This window comes from Stegostoma tigrinum, chromosome 25 (assembly GCF_030684315.1).
Source record: "Stegostoma tigrinum isolate sSteTig4 chromosome 25, sSteTig4.hap1, whole genome shotgun sequence".
Taxonomy (NCBI): Eukaryota; Metazoa; Chordata; class Chondrichthyes; order Orectolobiformes; family Stegostomatidae; genus Stegostoma; species Stegostoma tigrinum.
The window spans coordinates 50,580,783-50,601,712 of record NC_081378.1 but is presented as its reverse complement, the minus strand read 5'-3'; the positions used below and the strand labels follow the sequence as shown (position 1 = coordinate 50,601,712).

The window sequence follows — 20,930 nt, the reverse complement described above, 5'->3', positions numbered from 1 at the left end:
AAATGAGGTTATTTACACCCAGGTTTTGTGGTCCAGTGTACAGATTCCATAAATACTTCCTACACTATTCTTCACTTGCTTTTCTCAGCAACTAAAATTCTAATCCCCCTAATAAAGGTTAAAACAAATCTAGTGCAAATATCAGTTTGTTTAATAACATGATATATTGATTGAATTTAATGTCCTTTAAATGCTGCAATATTTTTATAATTGACACTGCACATTCTAATCATGTAAAGTGTGTTTTCTCTGTTTGACATATTTGAACGAAGGGGATATTTTTACTCACACTAATTGCCCCATAATTATTCTGAAAGTTATCAGGAAGACAGTTGGAGAGGTAGATATGTACTGAGTTTAAAAATGGGAAAGTCATTTCACGATTTATGTGTACTTCCATGAGAGCAGTCCTCCATCTCTGTTGCTGCCATCGAATTATCTTTTCAAGTGTCCTCATGTCTTTGTATTTTCTCATACCTGAGAACCTGCAAACAGGTTTTATACTGAACAAACGTGTCTTTATCCGGTCTGTCCACTGCCTGGTGCCAGATGCCATAACGTCTGGTGCGCTTGAGGGGGTGGGGAAACAGCAGGCTCATTTAAAGAGGTGAGTAATTTGTAATTTGAAAGTGATTTCCCAGAATACATACCATAACCAGCCAGGAATAGATTTTCCCATCAACACTTCATCACTTGAACTTTGACACAATTGGCTTGGGTAAATGTTCTAAATGTGCGATGGTGGATAGTGAGGTACGTGACAACTTTGTCAACATGCACGGCGGCAGTTTTCCCTCAGCACTGTGTATCTGCCTGGTCTGGTGTCCAGTATTACTGATCCCCGGCAGTGTGTGTGTGGACTCTAAGCCAGGTGACGTGTGAATGCCGCTTTCCAAAACAGGCATTGTTCACCTCTACTAAAGGCAGGAAGCCGGGAATGAGGGCCCTTTTGTTATTTGATCCTTGATATAAGCATATCTCCATTAATGAAGGGGAAAGGCTAACTTAGCTTTGAATGTGGGAATAACTTCACAATATGAGAGAAAACAAATGGTCCTTAAGAATAGAAACCAGATAATGAATTGTTAAACCTCATCCTAGTTAATGATTTGGAATAAAACATTCAAACAGAAATACTCAAGCCACATGAATGAACATCTCCAACAAGAGGGAATCTAATCATTGCCCCACAACATCCAGTGGTATTACCATCACTGTATCCCCTACTATCAACACCTTGGGAATGACCATTTACTAGAAAATGACTGGAGAGCCATTTCAATATAGTCACTACCACAGTGAGTCAGAGGCTAGGATTTAGTGGATAACCTACCTACTGAATCCCTAAAGCCAGCCCACCATCTACAAGGCACAAGTCAGGAGTGTGATAGAATACTGTCCACTTGCCTGGATGACTGCAGCTCTAACAACACTCAGGAAACTTGACACCATCCAGGACAAAGCAGCCACTTGATTGTGGTGCGTGACATCTAGAAGATGCAATGCACTAACTCACTAAGGAACTTCTAAACCTATAGCCCCCAGCATGTAGTAGGACAAGGGCAACAGATACATGGGACCACCACCATCATCTGCCAAGTTCCACTCTATATCCTAACTTGGAAATATTTTGCCATTCCTTCACTGCCACTGGGTCAAAATCCTATACCCAGACCCTGCAAAAACATCTTTGACTCTGAGTTAGACTTCAGATAGTATGGACTTACTTACTGGGGCATCACGGTAGCTCAGTGATTAGCATAGCATCAAGGACTTGAGTTCAATTCCATCCTTGGGTGACTGACTGCATGGAGACATTCTCCCTGTTTCTGAGTGGGTTTCCACTGGGTGCTCCAGTTTCCTCCCACAGCCCAAAGATGTCCAGGCTAGGTGGATGAGCTGTGGGAAATGCGGGATTAAGGGGATATGTGGGCCCACAGAATGTTAGAAACTATGTCTAACTCTGGGTATTTATACAATGGACACAACTCCTCCCAGAACTAGCCCTCAATCTGACTGATCACACCCCACCACTGTCTCCTGATTGACAAATTACCAGATAGGATTAACCCCCTGTGCTACAGATTGCTATGGTTATAGAGTCAAAGAACCGTACAGCATGGAAACAGACCCTTCAGGTCCAACATTTCCACACCAACCAGATATCCTAAATTAATTTAGTCCCATTTGCTAGCGTTTGGCCCCTATCCCTCTAAACCCCTCCTATTCTTATGTCCACCCAGATGCCTTTTAAATGTCGTAATTGTACCAGCCTCCACCACTTCCTCTGGCAGCTTATTCCATACACGTACCACCCTCTGCGTCATAAAATTTCCCCTTGAATCCCTTTTAAATCTTACCCCTCTCACATTAAACCTATGCCGTCTTGTTTTGGACCTCTCTACTCTAGTTGAAAAGACCTTAGCTGTTCACCTATCCGTGACCCTCATGATTTTATAAACTTCTATAAGGTCACCCTTCATCTCCGACGCTCCGGGGAAAATAGCCCCGAGACTATTCAGCCCCTCCCTAGAGCTCAGACCCTCCAACACTGGCAACATTCTTGTAAATCTTTTCTGAACCCTTTCAAGTTTCACACTATTCTTCCTATAGCAGGGAGACCAGAATTTAAACCAGAATTCAAAAGTGGCCCTAACCAAAGTCCTGTACAGCCACAACATGATCTCCCAACTCCTATATTCAATACACTGACCAATAAAGGTAAGCTCACCACTGCCTTCTCAAGACCAAGGTGGGTAATAAATACTAGCCCAAACAGTGATGCCCACACCTTGTGGAAGAATAAGAAATAGGCCCCGATAGCATCATTTTGAAAAAAGATTTTTGAACTATGTAATAGGATTGTGTGCCTGACACACTCATCTTTGATGTCTGAAGCTTTTGCTGTTTGAGACCTTTGTAAATTCATGGCGTTTATTAAATATAATTTGATTTTGAAACACCTTTGATGAAGGGAAGTAAATAGTTGATAATTTTCCAATGGGAAATGTGGTAACTTGTTACAAAGCAAATCCCTTACACTTCACTTTTTATGATCATTAATGATCCAACTTCTCATTTGACCAGGAATTTGGCTGCAATGATTAGCAGAGAAGGCAATATCGGCTTAATGACAGCTAACAGACATGGATCTTCAACTCGTGCTAATACCCAACAGTGGTAAGTGAGGACTAATCACATACCCAATCTGGAGGTACGTTATTTGATGTTGTAAAATTTTAAACACAATGCAGAGAAATTACTTGAAGTGTAAGTGATATGGTTGCAACTGAACAAAAGCACTGGGATCCAACATATTCATAGATCAGGTTTCTCAAGGATTGTGTATATACATAAAAAGCTATGATGTGGAGATGCCATGATGTGGGCAGGGTGGACAAGGTCAAAAATCACATGACACCAGTTTATAGTCCAACAAGTTTATTTGATAACACACGCTTTTGTAGCTCAGCTTGTTGGACTATAACCTGGTGTTGTATGATTTTTGCCCCTACATAAAAAGCCACCATTGGGAGTGGAGGAAGTGCTGCAGTTTCTCTGCAGACCAGAGAGCTGTCTTACTGAATAGAGGTACAGGGGATTTTCCTTTTGTGGTCGGTTTTGAGGCCAGAGTTGAAGGGTTTTCCCGTACAAATTGGAGAGGGCCAGCAGTCAGTTGATGCTCATAATCCACATTCTTGTGACTGATTCGCAAAGGAGTAAAGGTCTGTGTGTGGTCTCTCCGTCCTGAGAATTGACCATTTGTTCCAATGAAACACCAGCTCATTGGCAGAAAGTGACTGTGTGGAAAAGGTTGTACAAGAGATGGGAGGAGGTTCCCATTGGAAGGGCAGCTTCCTTGAAGAATGAAACTTTGGTTTCTGAGAAAGTATGCTACATTTTCTGGAATGCGCTAGTCAAATGTTTGAATTCTCAGGAGCACAGTGCCAAGTATTATTCTGGGTAAAGAAAAGGATGTTGCACAAGTCTCTATTGGAGCAGGAAAAGAAAATATTCCTGGTAATAACGCTCTTGCCACAACTTGTCGCAAATAAAATTCTAAAGAATCTTCCTCATCATTGATTTACAGGTGATGTTGAGAGTCACAGTCTTTTCTCTAGAGTGGGGTTCCAGCGCGTGGCTAGGCTTGCATTCATCAAGCAGGAATTCTTAATTCCACTGGCACTAGATCTTTACAATCGTGACAGGAAAATAATGCCAACCCAAGAAAACAAAATGTTTGCATCAAAATAAGCCTATAGTTCACATCTGACTCTCTGAGGCCTCTTTCTGCCTGGAAGAATGCTGAAGGCAGGGACAATTTATTTAAATAATCAGCGGTCAGGTTTACGGAGACAAGGCAAAAGGTTGGCACTGATTCAAAATGTTCAGACAGTGGGTGCACACACGATGGGCACATCGATCTGCACATAAAATTCTATGACTCCACTCAATGGCTCAAGCTCCCTTGCCCCCACACCATCGCCACTTACTGCTGGAGGCCCTGTTCCAAGAGTCTCATTGATCTCTGCAGGACAATATTTCCTAAATATCAAGGCAGCCTCAGTCCGTGTGTCTCGCTAGACATCAGGGACGTGAAACATTTGTACTCTCCATTCTGTCCCCTGTTCTTGGCCTCTTATTTGCACTTTAGAAATTTTAAGTTTACCGGAGGGCCTGTAATGCGCTGTAATGTTCTATGTTCTATCTTCTATCTTCTATGTAGCCTTTAATTCTTCATCCCTTGGGATCCATTGACCATTGAATCTTTACAGCATTGACAGAGGTCATCAAGTCCACTATATCTGCTTTAGCTGAATAATCTAGCCACCCCTTCTAAATCCACTTTCCCACCCATCCTGGTCTGTAACCTTGCAGGTTCTAATGCTTCAGAGACAGGCCCCTGTTAAATGAATTGAGACTTTCCACCCCAACCACCAAAGTGGCAGTCAATTCCAGACACTCACCACCCTCTGAATGAAAATGTCTTTCCCCATCTCCCCTTAAATCCTTCTGCCTTAAATCTCTGGCCCCCGATCATTGAGTTCTCGACACAGGGAAGCAGCTCCTCCCTGTCCACTCCATCTGAGTCCCTCAGTGTTTGGTACACCTCATTTAAAACACTCCTCGACCTTCTCTGTTCTAAGGAAAACAACTCCTACCTATCTAAAATTTCCTTTTGGCTGCAGTTTTCAAGCCCTGGTAACATTCTTGTGAATCCCCTCTGTAGCAATTATGTTCTCCTGTAATATGGAAATGCTGGAAGTGCACTGCGGCCTAACCAGCGACTTCTGTAATTCCAGCATTATATCCCTGCTCTTGGATACAATTCCTCACAAGATCCTTCTCATCATAAACCACAACCCTGGCAATATTCCAGTGAATGTCTGTGGATTGATACACATTCTCCCCCAGTAAAGTGGCGATGAAGAGGAAATTAGCAAATGGACAGAGACAATAACCAACAGATTTGAGGGTTCCACTCCTCAATTGTTAAAGCCGGAGGGTTAGTTCAAAGGCTTGAATCTCAAGGAGGCCATATGGACCATTAAGAGGCTGTTTCAACCCCAGGCCATTGTACTTCATATTCCATCGTGGCAGCAGTTTGACTGGGAGAAGTAGCAATGAGTTAAATACTTGGAAATATTACCTAGGGCTTTCCAATTGAGGTGGCTTGGGAGGAACCTGGCAATGGAATATGTTGATTGGCCCTAGGTCTGGTTTGAAGTTAGAGTTACCAGGAGACTTGAATGGAAACCAATTTAAAACAGAAATTACTTCTCTCAAAAGGGTCGTGAATCTGTGGAAATTGGTGCCCCAGAGAGTGGTGGATCCTGGGACATTGAGTCAATTTAACAAGGAGGTCGACAGATTTTTGATGAGTAATGGATTGATAGGTTGTGGCGAGTGGTCAGGAAAGAGGAGCAGAGGCCGAGATGAGATCGACCGCTTCAATCCTGAAGCCACTGGTCTTTGGGCAGAGAGGGCGAGAATTTCCCCGAGTTAGGATGGCTCTCAGAGCCAGGGCTCTTTTCTATTGATGTGAAGGTGCTGGTGTTAGACTGGGGTGGACAAAGTCAAAAGTCACATGACAACAGGTTATAGTCCAACAGGTTTATTCGAAACCACAAACCTTTGAAGTGTTGCTCCTTCACCTGATGAAGGAGCCATTTTCCAACAGCTTGTGATGTCAAATAAAGCTGTTGGACTATAGCTTGGTGTCATGTGACTTCTGTCTTCTTTTAAATTCACTCTTGGGCTGAGGGTGTCACTATCTAGGCCAACATTTATTACCCATCCCTAATACCCCAGAGGGCAATTACAATTGCTGTGGGTCTGAAGTCACATAGCCAGACCTGGTAAGGATGACAATTTCCTTCCCTAAAGGACATGAATGAATCAGATGGGTTTCTCTGACAGTCAGAAATATTGTGCTGTCTCTCTCTCATTGCTTTCTTATCACTTTCCTGCCACAGCGTCTATACTATCAGTGTTTGGCTGTGTCATGATTTGTTAGACGAGGGACTGCCACATGCAACAAATACCTCCCATGCCCCAATATTGATTTGTCCCTTTTTCAATGAGACTTTCAAAGTGTCGCTAAAACATTTCCACTGTCCCCCTTGAGGTCCATTGCATTGTTTAAAATTGCTGTCTGGGGAAGGTGGTGTTGTTAGTGGCCTACTAATCCAGATGCTTATGTTAATGTTCTGGGGACATAGATTCATACCCCACTATCGCAACTCACAATATTTAAGGTCACTTAATAAATGAAATGTGAAGTTTCTTATTTCAGTTTCCTTGGCAAGAAGGAGGTTACAAAAAGGTTTGATAAATGTTTTCAAAGTCAAATGCTAAATGGAGAGAGTAGACAGGGAGAAATTATTCCCACTCATAGAAGAACCAAGAATGAGAGGGTGGATGAACACAGTAGGCCAAGCAGCATCTCAGTAGCACAAAAGCTGACGTGTCAGGCCTAGACCCTTCATCAGAGAGCCTGCTGTGTTCATCCAGCTTCACACTTTATTATCTTGGATTCTCCAGCATCTGCAGTTCCCATTATCACTCTCAAGAATGAGAGGGAATAGATTTGAAGGGATTTGCAAACAAGGCAAATCTGATATGAGGAAAATCTTTTCTCTCTCAGCATGTAGTTCGGGTCTGAATACACTGTCTGGAAGTGTGGAGGAGGCAGATTCAGTGAGGCATTCAAAAGGATGATTATTTTATGTGCCATTTTAGGCTGAATGACCTCCTTGTGGATCACAACATTTCTGAAGTTGTGTGACAAGAGCATTTGTTTTGGAAGCTGATTATTTGCCATGTGAAAGCAGCGTCCAGCCCTACAGAGGATACATGAACATGTGTGCATCGCAGCAGGCATGGCTGTTGTGAGGTTAATGTTTTTTTTCACTTGTCTCCTCTCCTGACTCTGAGTGAGTTACCAAGGCATCGCCATTGGAAATTGTCCAGCCCCTTTCTGTAGATAAGCAAATCTCATTACAGGCTTCATTAGAGTGAAAGAGCTTGGAAGAGAATGTTATTTGCAATGCACCTGGCAGGAATTAGAAATTGAAATGATAAAAGTAGAGTAGGGTTAACAGGAATAATGACCATAAAATGGGGAAAAGTGAAAATCTTCAGGACCAGTGCGTAGACAGACACCACCAGACCTCTTCATTCTAGATTTAACCATGACTAATTTGGACACACTGTTGTTGAGTGAGCATAGTGATCAATGGAAACTGGTTGAGTTTCCATTCAAGGAAGAAGCTGAGAGTTCCTCTGACTACCCTGGGCATACGGGGTTGGAGATAAAGAGGAATTGAACACCTACAGCGAAGAGGAGATGGTTAGGGCCTAGGAATCGGAAACTTCTTCAATGAGGGAGTGCACAGAAAAGGGACAGATGTAGATGGGGACAGATGAAGAGAGAAATAAGTTCATTCTGGCCAAATCAGGCTGAAATGATGGACCAACCAGGGCAGTCCTGTTTGTCGATCTAGGGAAAGAGGTGGAAGTGGGTTCTTGAGGGTGGGAGACAGTGAGGTGGGTAGGTGCTGAGGGAAGACCGCCAGAGGAGAGGAGGTTGGGAACAGACCTGGAGATGGTGGCTTAATTTGCAGTGCTAGGTTTCAGGGATCAGTGGGGAGGTGGGGAGGAATTCTCAGAGTTGGCATTCAGCCTCCTCTAGCTAGGTAGGTATACAAGACAACAATACAACAATGACCCCTTTCAGCTGATGTGATAACAATACCAGTCTTGCACTCTAAAATGGCTCTACAGTTTGATTGAGTGTCGACGCTACCCTGGAATGTGGGCTGGTATCTGAGATGAGAAATTTTAAGGACCAAGTCAATTACTAAACCAAGGGCAGTGGGAATGGGGAAGATGCTGCAAGAAAATTCTTGAGCTGGACTTTGTGTATACAAAGATAGAAACATGGTTCCCAATTCATTTAGAGAGAAGACAAGATCATAAGTACATTCCTGAAAGGATTGACCCTGAGAATATTGAGCCCCATGAGGTGGACATCTGGGTCAGATGACCCTGATGAGGTTGGGGGTGTTGTGAGATAGTCAGCAGAGAGTGATTGACGCAAAACAAGAGATCTTGCACTTAGGAAGTAGATGATATTTGATGAGCCTGGTGAAATGTTTTAGAGCGCGAATTGGGTTTATGGATGGGCAGAAGTGCTACATATTGTTTCTGTGGAAGGTCAGTGTGTTTTCAGATCCGGTACTATATAGGATGACTGCAATACGGAAGCAGATTGTCAAGTGTCTCAGTCACATGGTGTAACAGAAACAGGGCTCTTCGACCCACCGTGTCTATGCTGAACAACAAACTGCACTAATCCATTACCCTGCACTTGGTCCATAGCCTAGTATGCCTTGGCATTTAAAGTATTCATCCAGATTCTTCTTAAATACCTGCCTCCACCACCTTCTCAGGCAGCATGCTCCATATTTCTATCACCCTCTGGGTGGATTTTTTTTCTCAGATCTCCTCTAAATCACTTACTCTCCACCTTAAATCAATGCCCTCAGGTCTTAGACAGTCTACCATGGGAAAGAGCTTCTCACAATCTACTCTGACTATGCCTGTCATAATTTTGTGTACCTCAATCAGATACCCCTCAGCCTCCTCTGCTCCACAGAAAACAAACCCAGTCTATTGAATCTGTCCTCATAACTGAGACTTTGCATTACAGGCAACAACCTGGTGAATCTCCTCTTTACCCTCTCCAGTGCAATCACATCCTTCTGATCGTGAGGTGACCAGAGCTGCACACAGTATTCCATTTGTGGTCTAATCAATGTTTTATAAGACTTATTTTCTCCTATGTTCTACATACTGGCTAATGAAGGTAAGCATCCCATTTGCCTTCTTCACCACCTTGTCTACCTATGCTGATACCTCAGTGATCTTTGGATATGTATGCTAAAGTCCCTTTGCTCCTCAGTACTCCCTAGGGACCTGCCATTCATTGTATGTACCCTTCCCTTATTACATCTACCAAAATGCATCACCTCACACTTACCAGGATTAAATTCCACCTGCCATTGATCTGTCTAATTTACCAGCTGCTCAATATCAGACTAACCTGAGACCATCTCCCTCACGATCAACAACAGCACAAATGTTTGTGTCATGTGCAAACTTACTTCTGCATTTCACATTCGCATACCTTCTATATTGGCATCCAAGTCACCAACATATCAGGGAGTGTTCCCAGCACCAATCCCTTTGGTACACCACTGGTCACAGGCTTCCAATCACAAAATAATGCACCATCTTCATCCTTTGCCACTTACTTGCAAGACAATTTTGGACCCAATTTGCTAACTTGCCTTGGACCCCATGGCCTCTAAGCTGCATCATTTCAGGATTCTCTTGTTTTGACAGTTTGAAAGAGTCAACAGTTTTCTGACTCTTCCCAACTTCGGAGACATTGATATGCAATTGAACAAGTGAAGTAATATCTGCAGTCAGCAATGTGTCTGCCTGATATCCTAATCGGCAGCTGTGTATTCAGCAGGAAATACAGCATTGCTCCTTTATCAAATCCGATCAAGTCAATATGTAAATCCATTTACATGCTGCTGGGCCTGCTGTGTTTATCCAGCCTCACATTTTATTATCTTGGAATCTCCAGCATCTGCAGTTCCCATTATCTCTGTAAATCCACCCAATATATTTTTATTCACTCATGGTCAGTGTTTATTACCCGTTCCTAGTTATCCTTGAATGCTGTGGGTTGACCCAGAATGTCGTTAGGTAGGAAATTTTAGGATCTTCACCCAGTGACAGTGAAGGAACTGATTTATACTTCCAAGTCAGGATGGTGAGTGGCTTGGAGGGGAACCTGCAGGGGGTGATGTTCCCACATATGAAAGTGGTTGCGTGTTTTGGAAGGTGCTGCCTGAGGATCTTTGGTAAATTTCTGCAGTGTTTCTTGTAGATAGTACACACTGCTGCTACTGAGCGTCGGTGGTGGAGGGAGTGAATGCTTGTTCATGTGGGGCCAGTCAAGCGGCTGCTTTGTGGGTGGATGGTGTCAAGTTTCTTGAGTGTTGTTGGAGCTGCACTCATCCAGGCAAGTGGGGACTATTCTATCATAGTCTTGAATTGCGCCTTGATGGACAGGCTTTGGGGAGTCAGGAGGTGAATTACTCGCTGCATGATTCCTAGCTTCTGACCTGTTCTTGTAGCCACTGTGTTAATGTGGTGAATTCAGCTGAGTTTCAGGTCAATGGTAACCCTCAGGATGTGGATAATGAGGCGGTTGGAGACAGTCACACCATTGAATGTCATAGGACGCAGGTTAGATTTTCTCTCATTGGAGTTGGCCATGGATGTCATAGGTTGGCATTTGTATGGTGCAGTTCCTACTTGCCATTTGTCAGTCCAAGCCTGGATATGGTCCAGATCTTGTTGTATTTAAACATGGTATCTGAGGAGCTGTGAATGGTGCTGAACATTGTGCAGCCATCAGCAAACATCCCCACTTCTGACCTTATGATGGAGGGAGGGTCATTGCTGAAGCAGTTGAAGATGGTTGGGTCTGGGACATTACCATGAAGAACCCCTGCAGAGATGTTCTGGAGCTGATATGGCTGACCTGCAATGATCACAACCACCTTCCTATGTGCTAGGTATGTCTCTAAGAGTTTTCCCTTCATACCCATCAACTCTAGTTTTGCTCAGACTTCTTGATGTCACACTCAGTCACACACACAGTTCCAAGCATTGTCGCCCACTCTGCTGCCTTGTGAAAGCCTCCCATAGTGGAACAATTAGAAAGTCCTCACAGTTTATGTTCACACTGAAGGGTGGGAGTCTGTCTGTGGTACAGACAAACTGAGCGGTGTGGAGTTGATGATGAAGGGTAGAATTGATTGGAGTGGGTTCAAATGAAAGGGGCAAATAGATATAGATAGAAAGATGTCGATGGTCTAATGTGATAAAATCACATCTTTAGTTTTGTCTCCATCTCTGTAAGTGCTGATATTGTGTGGGTATATATAGAGAGCTCAGTGACATTCTGCCCATGGTCCTGATCACTACCCCTTCCTTTAGGCTTCGGTTTCCTCAGGTTCCCAAGGAGGAAAAGGAGTGGTTGCTGTCACCCAGTCCGTGTCCGGTCATACTGCGAGCTGCGATGATGGGCACAGTCAAGAAACGTTGTCATTGCAGCACCACCAAGATTCCCAACATCACCGACCTGGAGTTTGACATCTTCATCAAGAAATCGACAGCAGGGAGCGAGCAGCTCATCATTGTCTGCATTGTTTCGTTGCAACAGTTCAAGTCTGCACCCTACGAGCAGATGATCCAGTATTTGTATGAGGAGAACAACCGAAACCGAAACCAGCCCTGTGTGGAGGTATAGTCCCTATGGCAACCCCCTCCCAACCTGAGTAATGGCATAGCCCTCTCCCCCCAGTTAAAGGCACAGCCCCTTGTTATTCCCCTTCCCCCAAGGGGATGGTTTTGCCCGCCCTCTCTAATTCTCTGTTGCTGACAGTATCAGAATTGAATGGAGTATTCCAGAAGTGGCCTAACCAAGGTCCTGTACAGCCACAACATGACATCCCAACCCTTATTCCCAATGGTGCAGCAGCCTTGAGGAACTGAGTGACCTACACGTTCTCCTATTTTGTAGGTTCAACTTTGTGTTGTAGATATGTGCAACCCATTTTGTCCAAAACTAGCTGCGTCGGGCTGATTGTTTATCATCACGGTGGCTCAGTGGTTAGCACTGCAGCCTCACAGCGCTAGGGACCCAGGTTCAATTCCACCCGCGGGTGACTGTCTGTGTGGAGTTTGCACATTCTCCCCGCGTCTGCGTGGGTTTCCTCCCACAGTCCAAAGGTGTGCAGGTTAGGTGGATTGGCCATGCTAAATTACCCGTAGTGTTCAGGGGTGTGTGGGTTAAAAGGGGATGGGTCTGGAATGCTACAAGGGGCGGTGTGGACTTGCTGGGCTGAAGGGCCTGTTTCCACACCGTAGGGAATCTAATCTAATCTAATCTAGCCCCTGCACCAATATGTGCATCATTTACCCAGGGGCAACATCCCTGGCCAAGATTAAAGCTGCCACCTTTTTGAGAGTTCTCTGACTGTGACTCTGTCAGTGAAGGAGGGGTTCGGGGCTGATATCACAGCGGTGGAGGATGGGTTTGCATTCCTCTTGGGGCTTAGGCTTTTACTTCGGCCTCCAATGGTCAAAGAGATGAAAGCAAGCATTGTTCCCTACACCACCATGCTCTTCTTGGGTCATCTTAGACAGAATCTCTCAGCTTCTTCCTGTGCACGCCACCCAATGGTATACGAGTCAGGTAGCAATGACTGGTAAGCCCACCCAGTCAGGAGGGACCCCACCAGCATTTGACAGGTTCCCTTGCTGCCCACCGTGCTCAGCGGGTGGAGATTGATGTTTGCCCCAGCTCCCAGGTAGGCCACATGACCCAGGAAATTCTGACACTGCACACCCGGGCTACAAAGGAGTTTCGGTCTCCCATCACGGTGTTGGGACATTGAACAGGAGTAGAGGCGCGACAGTTTCTCTGTGAAGGGTGAACCTGTAGGAGGCTTCAGGTGGTCTGTCCCACTCCTATACGATACGCAACTTTCTCCTGCCGAGCCAGCACATCAAGTGTACCAAACGTGGGCAACTATCTGTTAAAATGCAGGCACAAGTTAGAGCACAGAAAAATCCCAACCAATCTAAGTTAGAGTTTCAGTTTCACATGAGGTTTCTCCCAGTCCTAACAATTAACTTTCCATTCCTTTCTGCCTAATTAATTCATTTAACAGTCCCTTAAATTTCCTTCTGGAACCACAATAATGATCTTATTGGCCTCCCATGGATGTGGTTATGATTTTATTTTTGCAACTCAGTCAATCACCTTCTCTCACCTCTGGCCTTTGGAAGGTCAATTATATTGAAATGGAGAAGGAAGAGAACCAGAGACAACACAGTGTGGAGCTGGAGTAACACAGTGTGGAGCTGGAGTAACACAGTGTGGAGCTGGAGTAACACAGCAGGCCTGGCAGCATCAGGGCAGCAGGAAAGTTGACGTTTCGGGTTGGGACCCTTCTTCAGAAATGGGGAGGAGGACAGGAGCTGGGAAACAAATAGAGGGAGGAGGGCGTGTGCTGGGGAAGGGAGGTGGGATGGTGATGGGTGAGTGCAGGTAGCGAGTGGTGGGGATTGGTCAGTGAGGTGGGTGGGGCAGATAGGTGGGAGAGATGGACAGATTGTGTCAGGCCAAGGAGGCGGGGATGAGAGGGGGAGGGTTAGTCACGGGATGAGGCTGGGGTTGGGGAGATTTTAAAACTGGTGAATTCCATGTTTAGGCCATCGGACTCTAGGCTCCCAAGGTGGAATATGAGGTGTTGCTCCTCCAGTTTGCAGGTGGTGTCATTGTGACAGTGAAGGAGACCCAGGATGGACATATCACCCAGGGAGTGGGAGTGGGAGGGGGAGTTAAAAATGGTTCGCAACCAGAAGGTGTTGTCTTTTGTTGCATACAGAGCACAGATGCTCCACAAAACAGTCTACGCTTGGTATCACTGATGTACAGGAGGCCACACCAGCAGCAGCGGATACAGTAGACCAAGTTGACGGATGTACAGGCGAACCCCTGTCTGATATGGAAGGTTTGTTTTGTGCCTTGAATGGAAGTGAGGGGGGAGGTGTAGGGGCAGGTGTAGCACCTCCTGCAGTTGCAGGGAAAGGTGCCGGGGGTGGTGGAGCTAGTGGGGAGTGTGGAGCAGATGAGGACCTCGCAGAGACTGGTCCCTATGAAAGGCTGATAGCAGTAGGGAGGGAAATATCTCTTTGGTTATGGGGCTGGACTGTAGATGGCGGAAGTGGCAGAGAATGATATGTTGGATGTGGAGGTTTGTGGGAGTGATATGCTATGTTCCTCCAGCTCCAAAACTGTGTTGTCTCTGACTCCAGCATCTGCAGTTCTTGCTATCTCTAAGGAAGATAACTACTTTTGTTTGTTTTGTAAGAAGAGCCTTCGGCATTCCAAAGTGCCCCTTCCCCCTCCATTCTCTTTAGATGGTAACCAGTCAACGCAAAGAAGGATCACACGACATCATGAAGCCTTCACAGCAGTTAATGAGTTAATCATTTCAGGAAAGGAGCTCCTGTTTTTAATGCAAAGCATTTCAAATTCCTTGACTTGGTCCCATAATTGTTTACTCGTGAGTTATCAAACAGAATGGGATTGGTTGAAAGAAAGGCTAAAGGTCAGGGAGAACGGAAATCAGACGTTAGAGCAGGGAGGGAGGGTACAGAGAGATGGTTCAGAAGTAAGGGGCAGGTGGGGAGTCAGTGAAAGGAGATGAGGGATGGAAGGGGCAGGGGAGTAGAGGAGGGGTGGGGAAGTCGCAGGGGCGACGGGAAGGGGAGGAAGAAATGTGAAGAGAGGGGGGTTTTGGGGAGGGGGTGGAAACTGGACTGGGGGATATGGAAGGCTTGGAGAAAGGGGATTGGGGAATGAAAGACATTCTAGGAGGGACTGCTGTCTTTGTTCTCCCTTCACAGAAATCCCACCTTCTTTCAGCCCAAACCCCATTATTTTAATCTGTCAAAGACTGACCACTCATTGTGTACTCATACTTGAGCAGGAAGCTGACCTGTGAAATTATATGGATGAAAGCTCGTTTTCCCATCTTACACAGTGACTGTGTCCAACATCAAGTTTTTGGTATTCTCTACAGTTTAAAGTAAGCGATGATCTCATTGAAACATACAGGAAGGATTCTTTCCCCCACAATCTCCTCCACCCTCCAGGGGGCTGGGTATCTAGAAACACAGCTCACAGTTTCAGGATAAGGTGGGGGAAAAGTGTTTAAGACTGAAATGTGGAGGAATTTCTTCCCTTAGAGGGGACTGAATCTTTGGAATCATGAGGCTGTGAAGGTTTAATCACTGCGTAAGTTTGAGACAGAAACTTATTGATTTGTAACCATAATGATGTCAAGGGACATAGGGATGGTAGTTTGACAGGGACAGCACAGTCAGACTCCACCAACAGGCTTACCACGAGTTTTGAAGATGGTGGATTAGTTCCCTGCCGTTGTAGGCTGTGATTCTTACCAATACCACCCCCACACACCCCTCTGCAAAAGATATATTCCTCCTCCAGAAATGGGGTTCGGGGATGGCCTAGTCTGGTAAACCAACAGCATCGCAAGCAGGACTCAAATTCTTTGCCAGCTCTGTGATCACCCTCATCATAGCCAAAAGATCCAGACGATGCCCCTCACGACTTCCCTCATCCCTCACCCACTTGCACCCCTCCTCCTCACACCCTTCCCCTCACCCCCTTACCTTCCCCCCACTTCATACTGCTTGCCCTTGCTCCCATCCCTCCCCTTCACACCCCTTTCCTTCCCCTCACCCTCTTTCCTTACCCTCACATACCTCCACCTTGCCCCCCCCACTACTCAGCCCCTCGCACCTCTCTCCTTCACCCCTCAACCGACAGCCCTTTTCACACCCCCCCACCACTCGCCCTCATTCCCTTCCTCCCACACCCCCCCTTGCGCTGATCCATCTCATGTCTTCCCCCCCAACTCTTCCTTTCTCCTCCTGCGCACCCACTCCCCTCCCTCACTCTTCTCACTCCTCCTGCTCTCCACTCTTCCTCACCCTGACCCTTTCCTTTTCAAACGTCCCATCCCCTCCCTTGCCCTGCCCATCAATTCCTCACTGCACTCCCACTCAGCCTGTTCCTTCCTCCCCTCCCTCCACTCTCCTCCCCTCCCTCACTGATCTTTGTTGATTCCAGTTTCTATTCCAAATCTTCTCCTGACATTTGTGGAGTTGCCATAACTCCACCATGGATGTGAGTTTGCTTGCTGAGCTGGAAGGTTAGTTTTCAGACGTTTCGTCACCATTCTAGGTAGCATCATCAGTGAGCCTCCATGAAGCGCTGGTGTTATGTCCCGCTTTCTATTTATCTGGTTAGGTTTCCTTAGGTTGGTGATGTCATTTCCTGCATTGGTGATGTCATTTCCTGTGTTGGTGATCATGGCCCACTATCACTCGTATCCTTACATACAGATGAGGAAGGACACCACTTTGATTGGGACAACACATCCATCCTAGGACAGGCCAAACAGAGACACGCACGAGAATTCCTAGAAGCGTGGCATTCCAACCGGAACTCCATCAACAAACACATTGATTTGGAGCCAATCTACCGTCCCCTGAGAAAAAGAACAGGAAATGACATCACTAACGCAGGAAATGACATCACCAACCCAAGGAAACCTAACCAGATAAATAGAAAGCTGGACATAACACCAGCGCTTCGTCGGAGGCTCACTGTTGATGTTACCTAGAATGGTGATGAAACGTCTGAAAACTAACCTTCCAGCTCAGTGAGCAAACTCACATCCAGAACCTCAACCTGAGCTACAAATCTTCTCAAAACTCGATAAATCCACCATCTTTTCCAGCTGGTTAAACACTCTCCTCTATCCATCTTTGGTCCGCCTCCCCCTCTCTCCCTATTTATTCCAGAACCCTCTCCCCATCCCTCTTTTCTGATGAAGGGTCTAGGCCCGAAACGTCAGCTTTTATGCTCCCGAGATGTTGCTTGGCCTGCTGTGCTCATCCAGCTTCACACTTTGTTATCTTGGATTCTCCAGCATCTGCAGTTCCCATTAACTCTGATCACAACGTTAAAGACTCTGCATTCTTTATTATTTATATCTGATGGGAGGATACAGCTGATGCAGTTTCTAATGAAGTGTCAGTTGGGTCGTGTGTGTTTGGAGTCACCTGTGGTCTGGACCAGGTAGTTTATGGTCAGCCCCCGTTGCTGTCACACTCGGTGTGGGTGGGATTTGAACTCCACAAGCTCTGTGTAACTGGGCGATGCATCACGGCTCAAGTAAGCTGCAACCCTGTTCCCCTCACTTTACCGTCGGTTGCTTGGCCAGGCTGGCATCTTTGGAGACTCCTGTTTCCTTCTCTGTCTTTAGGGCCATTCTCAATGCGTATCTCTTAAACCAATCAAGTTTCCGAAGCTTTGGTGCCCCATTTCCTGTAGCTGTTTGGAAAGGTGCTACATAAATGCCGGTTGCGGTTGCGAACACTATCAGGCCGGGATGTCCAGTTATCTAACTCATGCAGGTAACCGTGCGGATACGGAGTGAAGCTAACAGCACTTCTTCTTTTCAATCAGTGTCAAAAAGATTCGTTCCGATTAGTAAAGTACGACATCAGCACGGCCCACGAGTACACAGGACAAAGCCCAGCGTTACTGGTCAAACGGCATAACGTAACTCCTGGCATGTTCCTGGTAAGAGAATGTGCGGGCAGATGGTTTGTCTTTAGAAAATGTTTTGTTTGTTCCAGTTACCGTGAAACTAAAGGTGCAAATTCTGCTCTGGGCATGTTTTCCAGCGCCTCTAATCTGCACTGCGATCGGACAGAAAAGTCACATACAACCCTCACCTCTGGCTGGGGAGGGGAGTTCCGAACTTCTAACAGGGGTTAGTGCGGTGTTCTCCTCACACGGATGCAAGTGGGAATAGTGACCTACCTGAACCCCACCCTCCACTCCCCCTTCCACCAATGTTAGGTTCTAGGGTAGCTAGGGCTATGGTCACCTGCCCCAGCCACTGCCTGGAAGTGCCCAATTAAAGGCGTCCACCCTCTAGCCCTGGGGTACAACCAGATGCAAGATTTGCTGTTGTTGTGCAGACAGTGGGACAGGTCAATCTGTGCGGGGTCCTTGTCACCTTGGGAGAGTTGGGATGAGGTTGCCCCTTGATCCAAGCCCCTCAGTGCCTGATCGAGGGTCTTTCTTTTCCTGTGTTCATGGGATGTGGCCATCACTGGCTGGGCCAGCATTCATTCCCCTTATCCCAGGGGGTGGTTAGAGTCAGCCATATTTCTGTGGGCCTAGAGTCACAGGGAGGCCAGACCAGATAAGGCCTGTCCACACAGACCCTCTGGACAGCATCCTACCCAGACCCACCCCTCACCCCCCAGCACCTTATCTCTGTAACCCTGCATTTCCCATGTCTAATGCCCCTAGCCTGCAAATCCCTGGACATTATGGGCAATTTAGCGTTGCCAATCCCACCTAACCTGCACATCTTTGGACAGTGGGAGGAAACCCACGGAGACACGGGGAGAATATGCAAACTCCACACATACAGTTGCCTGAGGCTGGAATCGAACCCAGGTCCCTGATCTCTGTGAAGCAGCAGTGCTAACCACTGAGCCACCGTGCTGCCGCAAACCAGATTTTTATTGAATTTGAATTTCACCATCTGCCATGGTGGGATTTGAACCTGTGTCTCCAGGTCGTTTTCGTGGGGTACAGGATTCTTAATGCAGTGACGTAACCTCTTCACCACTATTACTCCATCAGGCGAGGAGATGCCAGCCACCATCTACCGCATATGTTTCTGACTCCCCCACCACCATCTGCCCCCAGTCCCACGAATCTCTTGCCTTTGTCCTACATCCACAACAGCCAGGACCCCCCCATCTCAGCCTCTGAGCCCAGCAGACTCAGGCCTCTGATCAGAAAAATTCTGCCCTGGGGTCTTAATTTGAGAGCATGACCCATAGGTGTCCCAGCACTGCCTGATTGATTGATTGGTTTGTAGCTCAGTCAACTCTCCTGAAAAGAGGTCTCCTGTGGCTCTCCGGCTACCTTGGGTAAGATTCCACCCTCTGTGTGTTACAGTATTTCCTAATTTCATTCTTGAAATATCTGGCTTTAATTGTGGGACCACAGTCCTGTTAGTTTGACGCATCAGTCATCGGGAAAATGTTAGAATCTGGGTAGTGGGTGTGATATTAGTCAAGAAAGGTAATATCAAGTAATTTCATTTCTTTCTGTTATCTCTCTTCAAATAAGTTATCCTCCTTGTTCATTTTAAGGCACTGTTGACAGTGCCACAATTTCTTTACATGAATTAAACACAAGATGCTGAAAAGAGTCAACATTTGGGCAGCTTCACTGAAAGGGGAGTTAACGTTTCAGTCTGGCCCTAAAAAGCTCTAGTTTCTTCATTATTGCCCCAGAGATAAATTTTCTGGTCTGATTCAATCCTGTCGGCCCTTGTCTGGATGCAGTTTGTAGGTTTTGAATGTATGGGAAGAGTTGGACCGTATCTTAGATGTGATTTGACCAGAGTCTCTACAGTTAAAGGATTTAAAATTGTCCATTTGTGTAGATTTATTGTTTTAACCCCACTTAGCCTGGTGGGCCACACTATCTTGCTTGTCATAAATGTCTCCTGTTTTGGAATACTGCAGTTTACAGTCAGTTTGATTGTTTTGTCATTACTAAATTGCTTTCCCTTGGAAGTGTTAAGCAGATGAATATTCAAGGAGGTGGTTTTACATTGTTCATCCTCCTGTGATTTTATTGGTGTTTACTTAGGCATTTTGTATTTTCTTCAACTGTTCTAAAATAGAATAATTATCTGAAATCTTTTGGTAAATGTATAATGCATTCCAGTTGTATGCTGTTAAATTGCAATGTATGATACTCCTTTCTTGTAACCCTGGTGACATTCAAAATGTACCATGGAATGATTGTTTTAACAACTTCACAGGCCTCTTTCGGCCTTGATTCTCTAATCTGTGGGTCCTTGGGAGAACCTGCCTTGAGCTAGCGATGGTTGTTGTCTGCAACTAGGGATCATCCAACTTCAAAACCACTTCAGCTGCACTTCCAAATCAACAAAATAAAAAAAACAGAGTGGGGCCACCTCCTTGGACACGCATTTGCTTGGTGTTTCTAAGAGAAAGCAATTTGGTAATGACGAGAGAATCAAACATTTAAAAGACATTTGGAGAGGTATGTGAATAAGAAATATTTGGATGGTTATAGGCCAAGTGCAGTCAGGTGGGACTAGTTTAGTTTGGGATTATGGGTTGGTATGGACTGAAGGATCTGTTTCCATGCTGTATGACTGTATGAGGTCGGGTCAACAAGATTTATGAAAAGGAAGTCGTGTTTGACAAACCTGTTAGAGTTCTGTTTGCTCCTTCTAGCATTGATAGAGGTGAACTAATGGAAGTAGATGAGGTACGTAAGTAAAATTAAAGCAGATGGGGCAACAAATTTCTGCAGATGCTGGAATCTGCACTGAGAACAACAAATGCTGGAGATTACAGCCAATCAGCGAGCATCCATGGAGAGACAGTAAGCATGCTCTCTCTCCATGGATGCTGTCTATCCTGCTGTGATCTCCAGCATTTGTTGTTTTCTGTTTAGAGCAGATGGGATTGGGTCTAATATACTAGCATACACTGAGAATTGGTCACAAGCCAGGGAGAAAAGGTAGGAATGAACAGGTCACTTAGTCACCCACGTGATGACATGCTGTTACTAATGGGGTACCACTAGGCTTAGTATGAGATTCAAA

At 45.7% G+C, this 20,930-nt stretch overlaps 1 protein-coding gene across 3 annotated transcripts in view; it reads left to right on the top strand.

Annotated features, from left to right (window-relative positions):
* Positions 1-20,930, top strand: part of LOC125463314 (uncharacterized protein C3orf20-like) — a 180,379-nt gene that overhangs the window by 113,522 nt on the left and 45,927 nt on the right. For all 3 annotated transcript variants that reach the window (XM_048554469.2, XM_048554467.2, XM_048554468.2), the window contains 3 exons: positions 3,088-3,180; positions 11,584-11,890; positions 17,720-17,836. In XM_048554469.2, the coding sequence (XP_048410426.1) occupies positions 3,088-3,180; positions 11,584-11,890; positions 17,720-17,836 (517 nt within the window). The remainder of the gene's footprint in view (positions 1-3,087; positions 3,181-11,583; positions 11,891-17,719; positions 17,837-20,930) is intronic.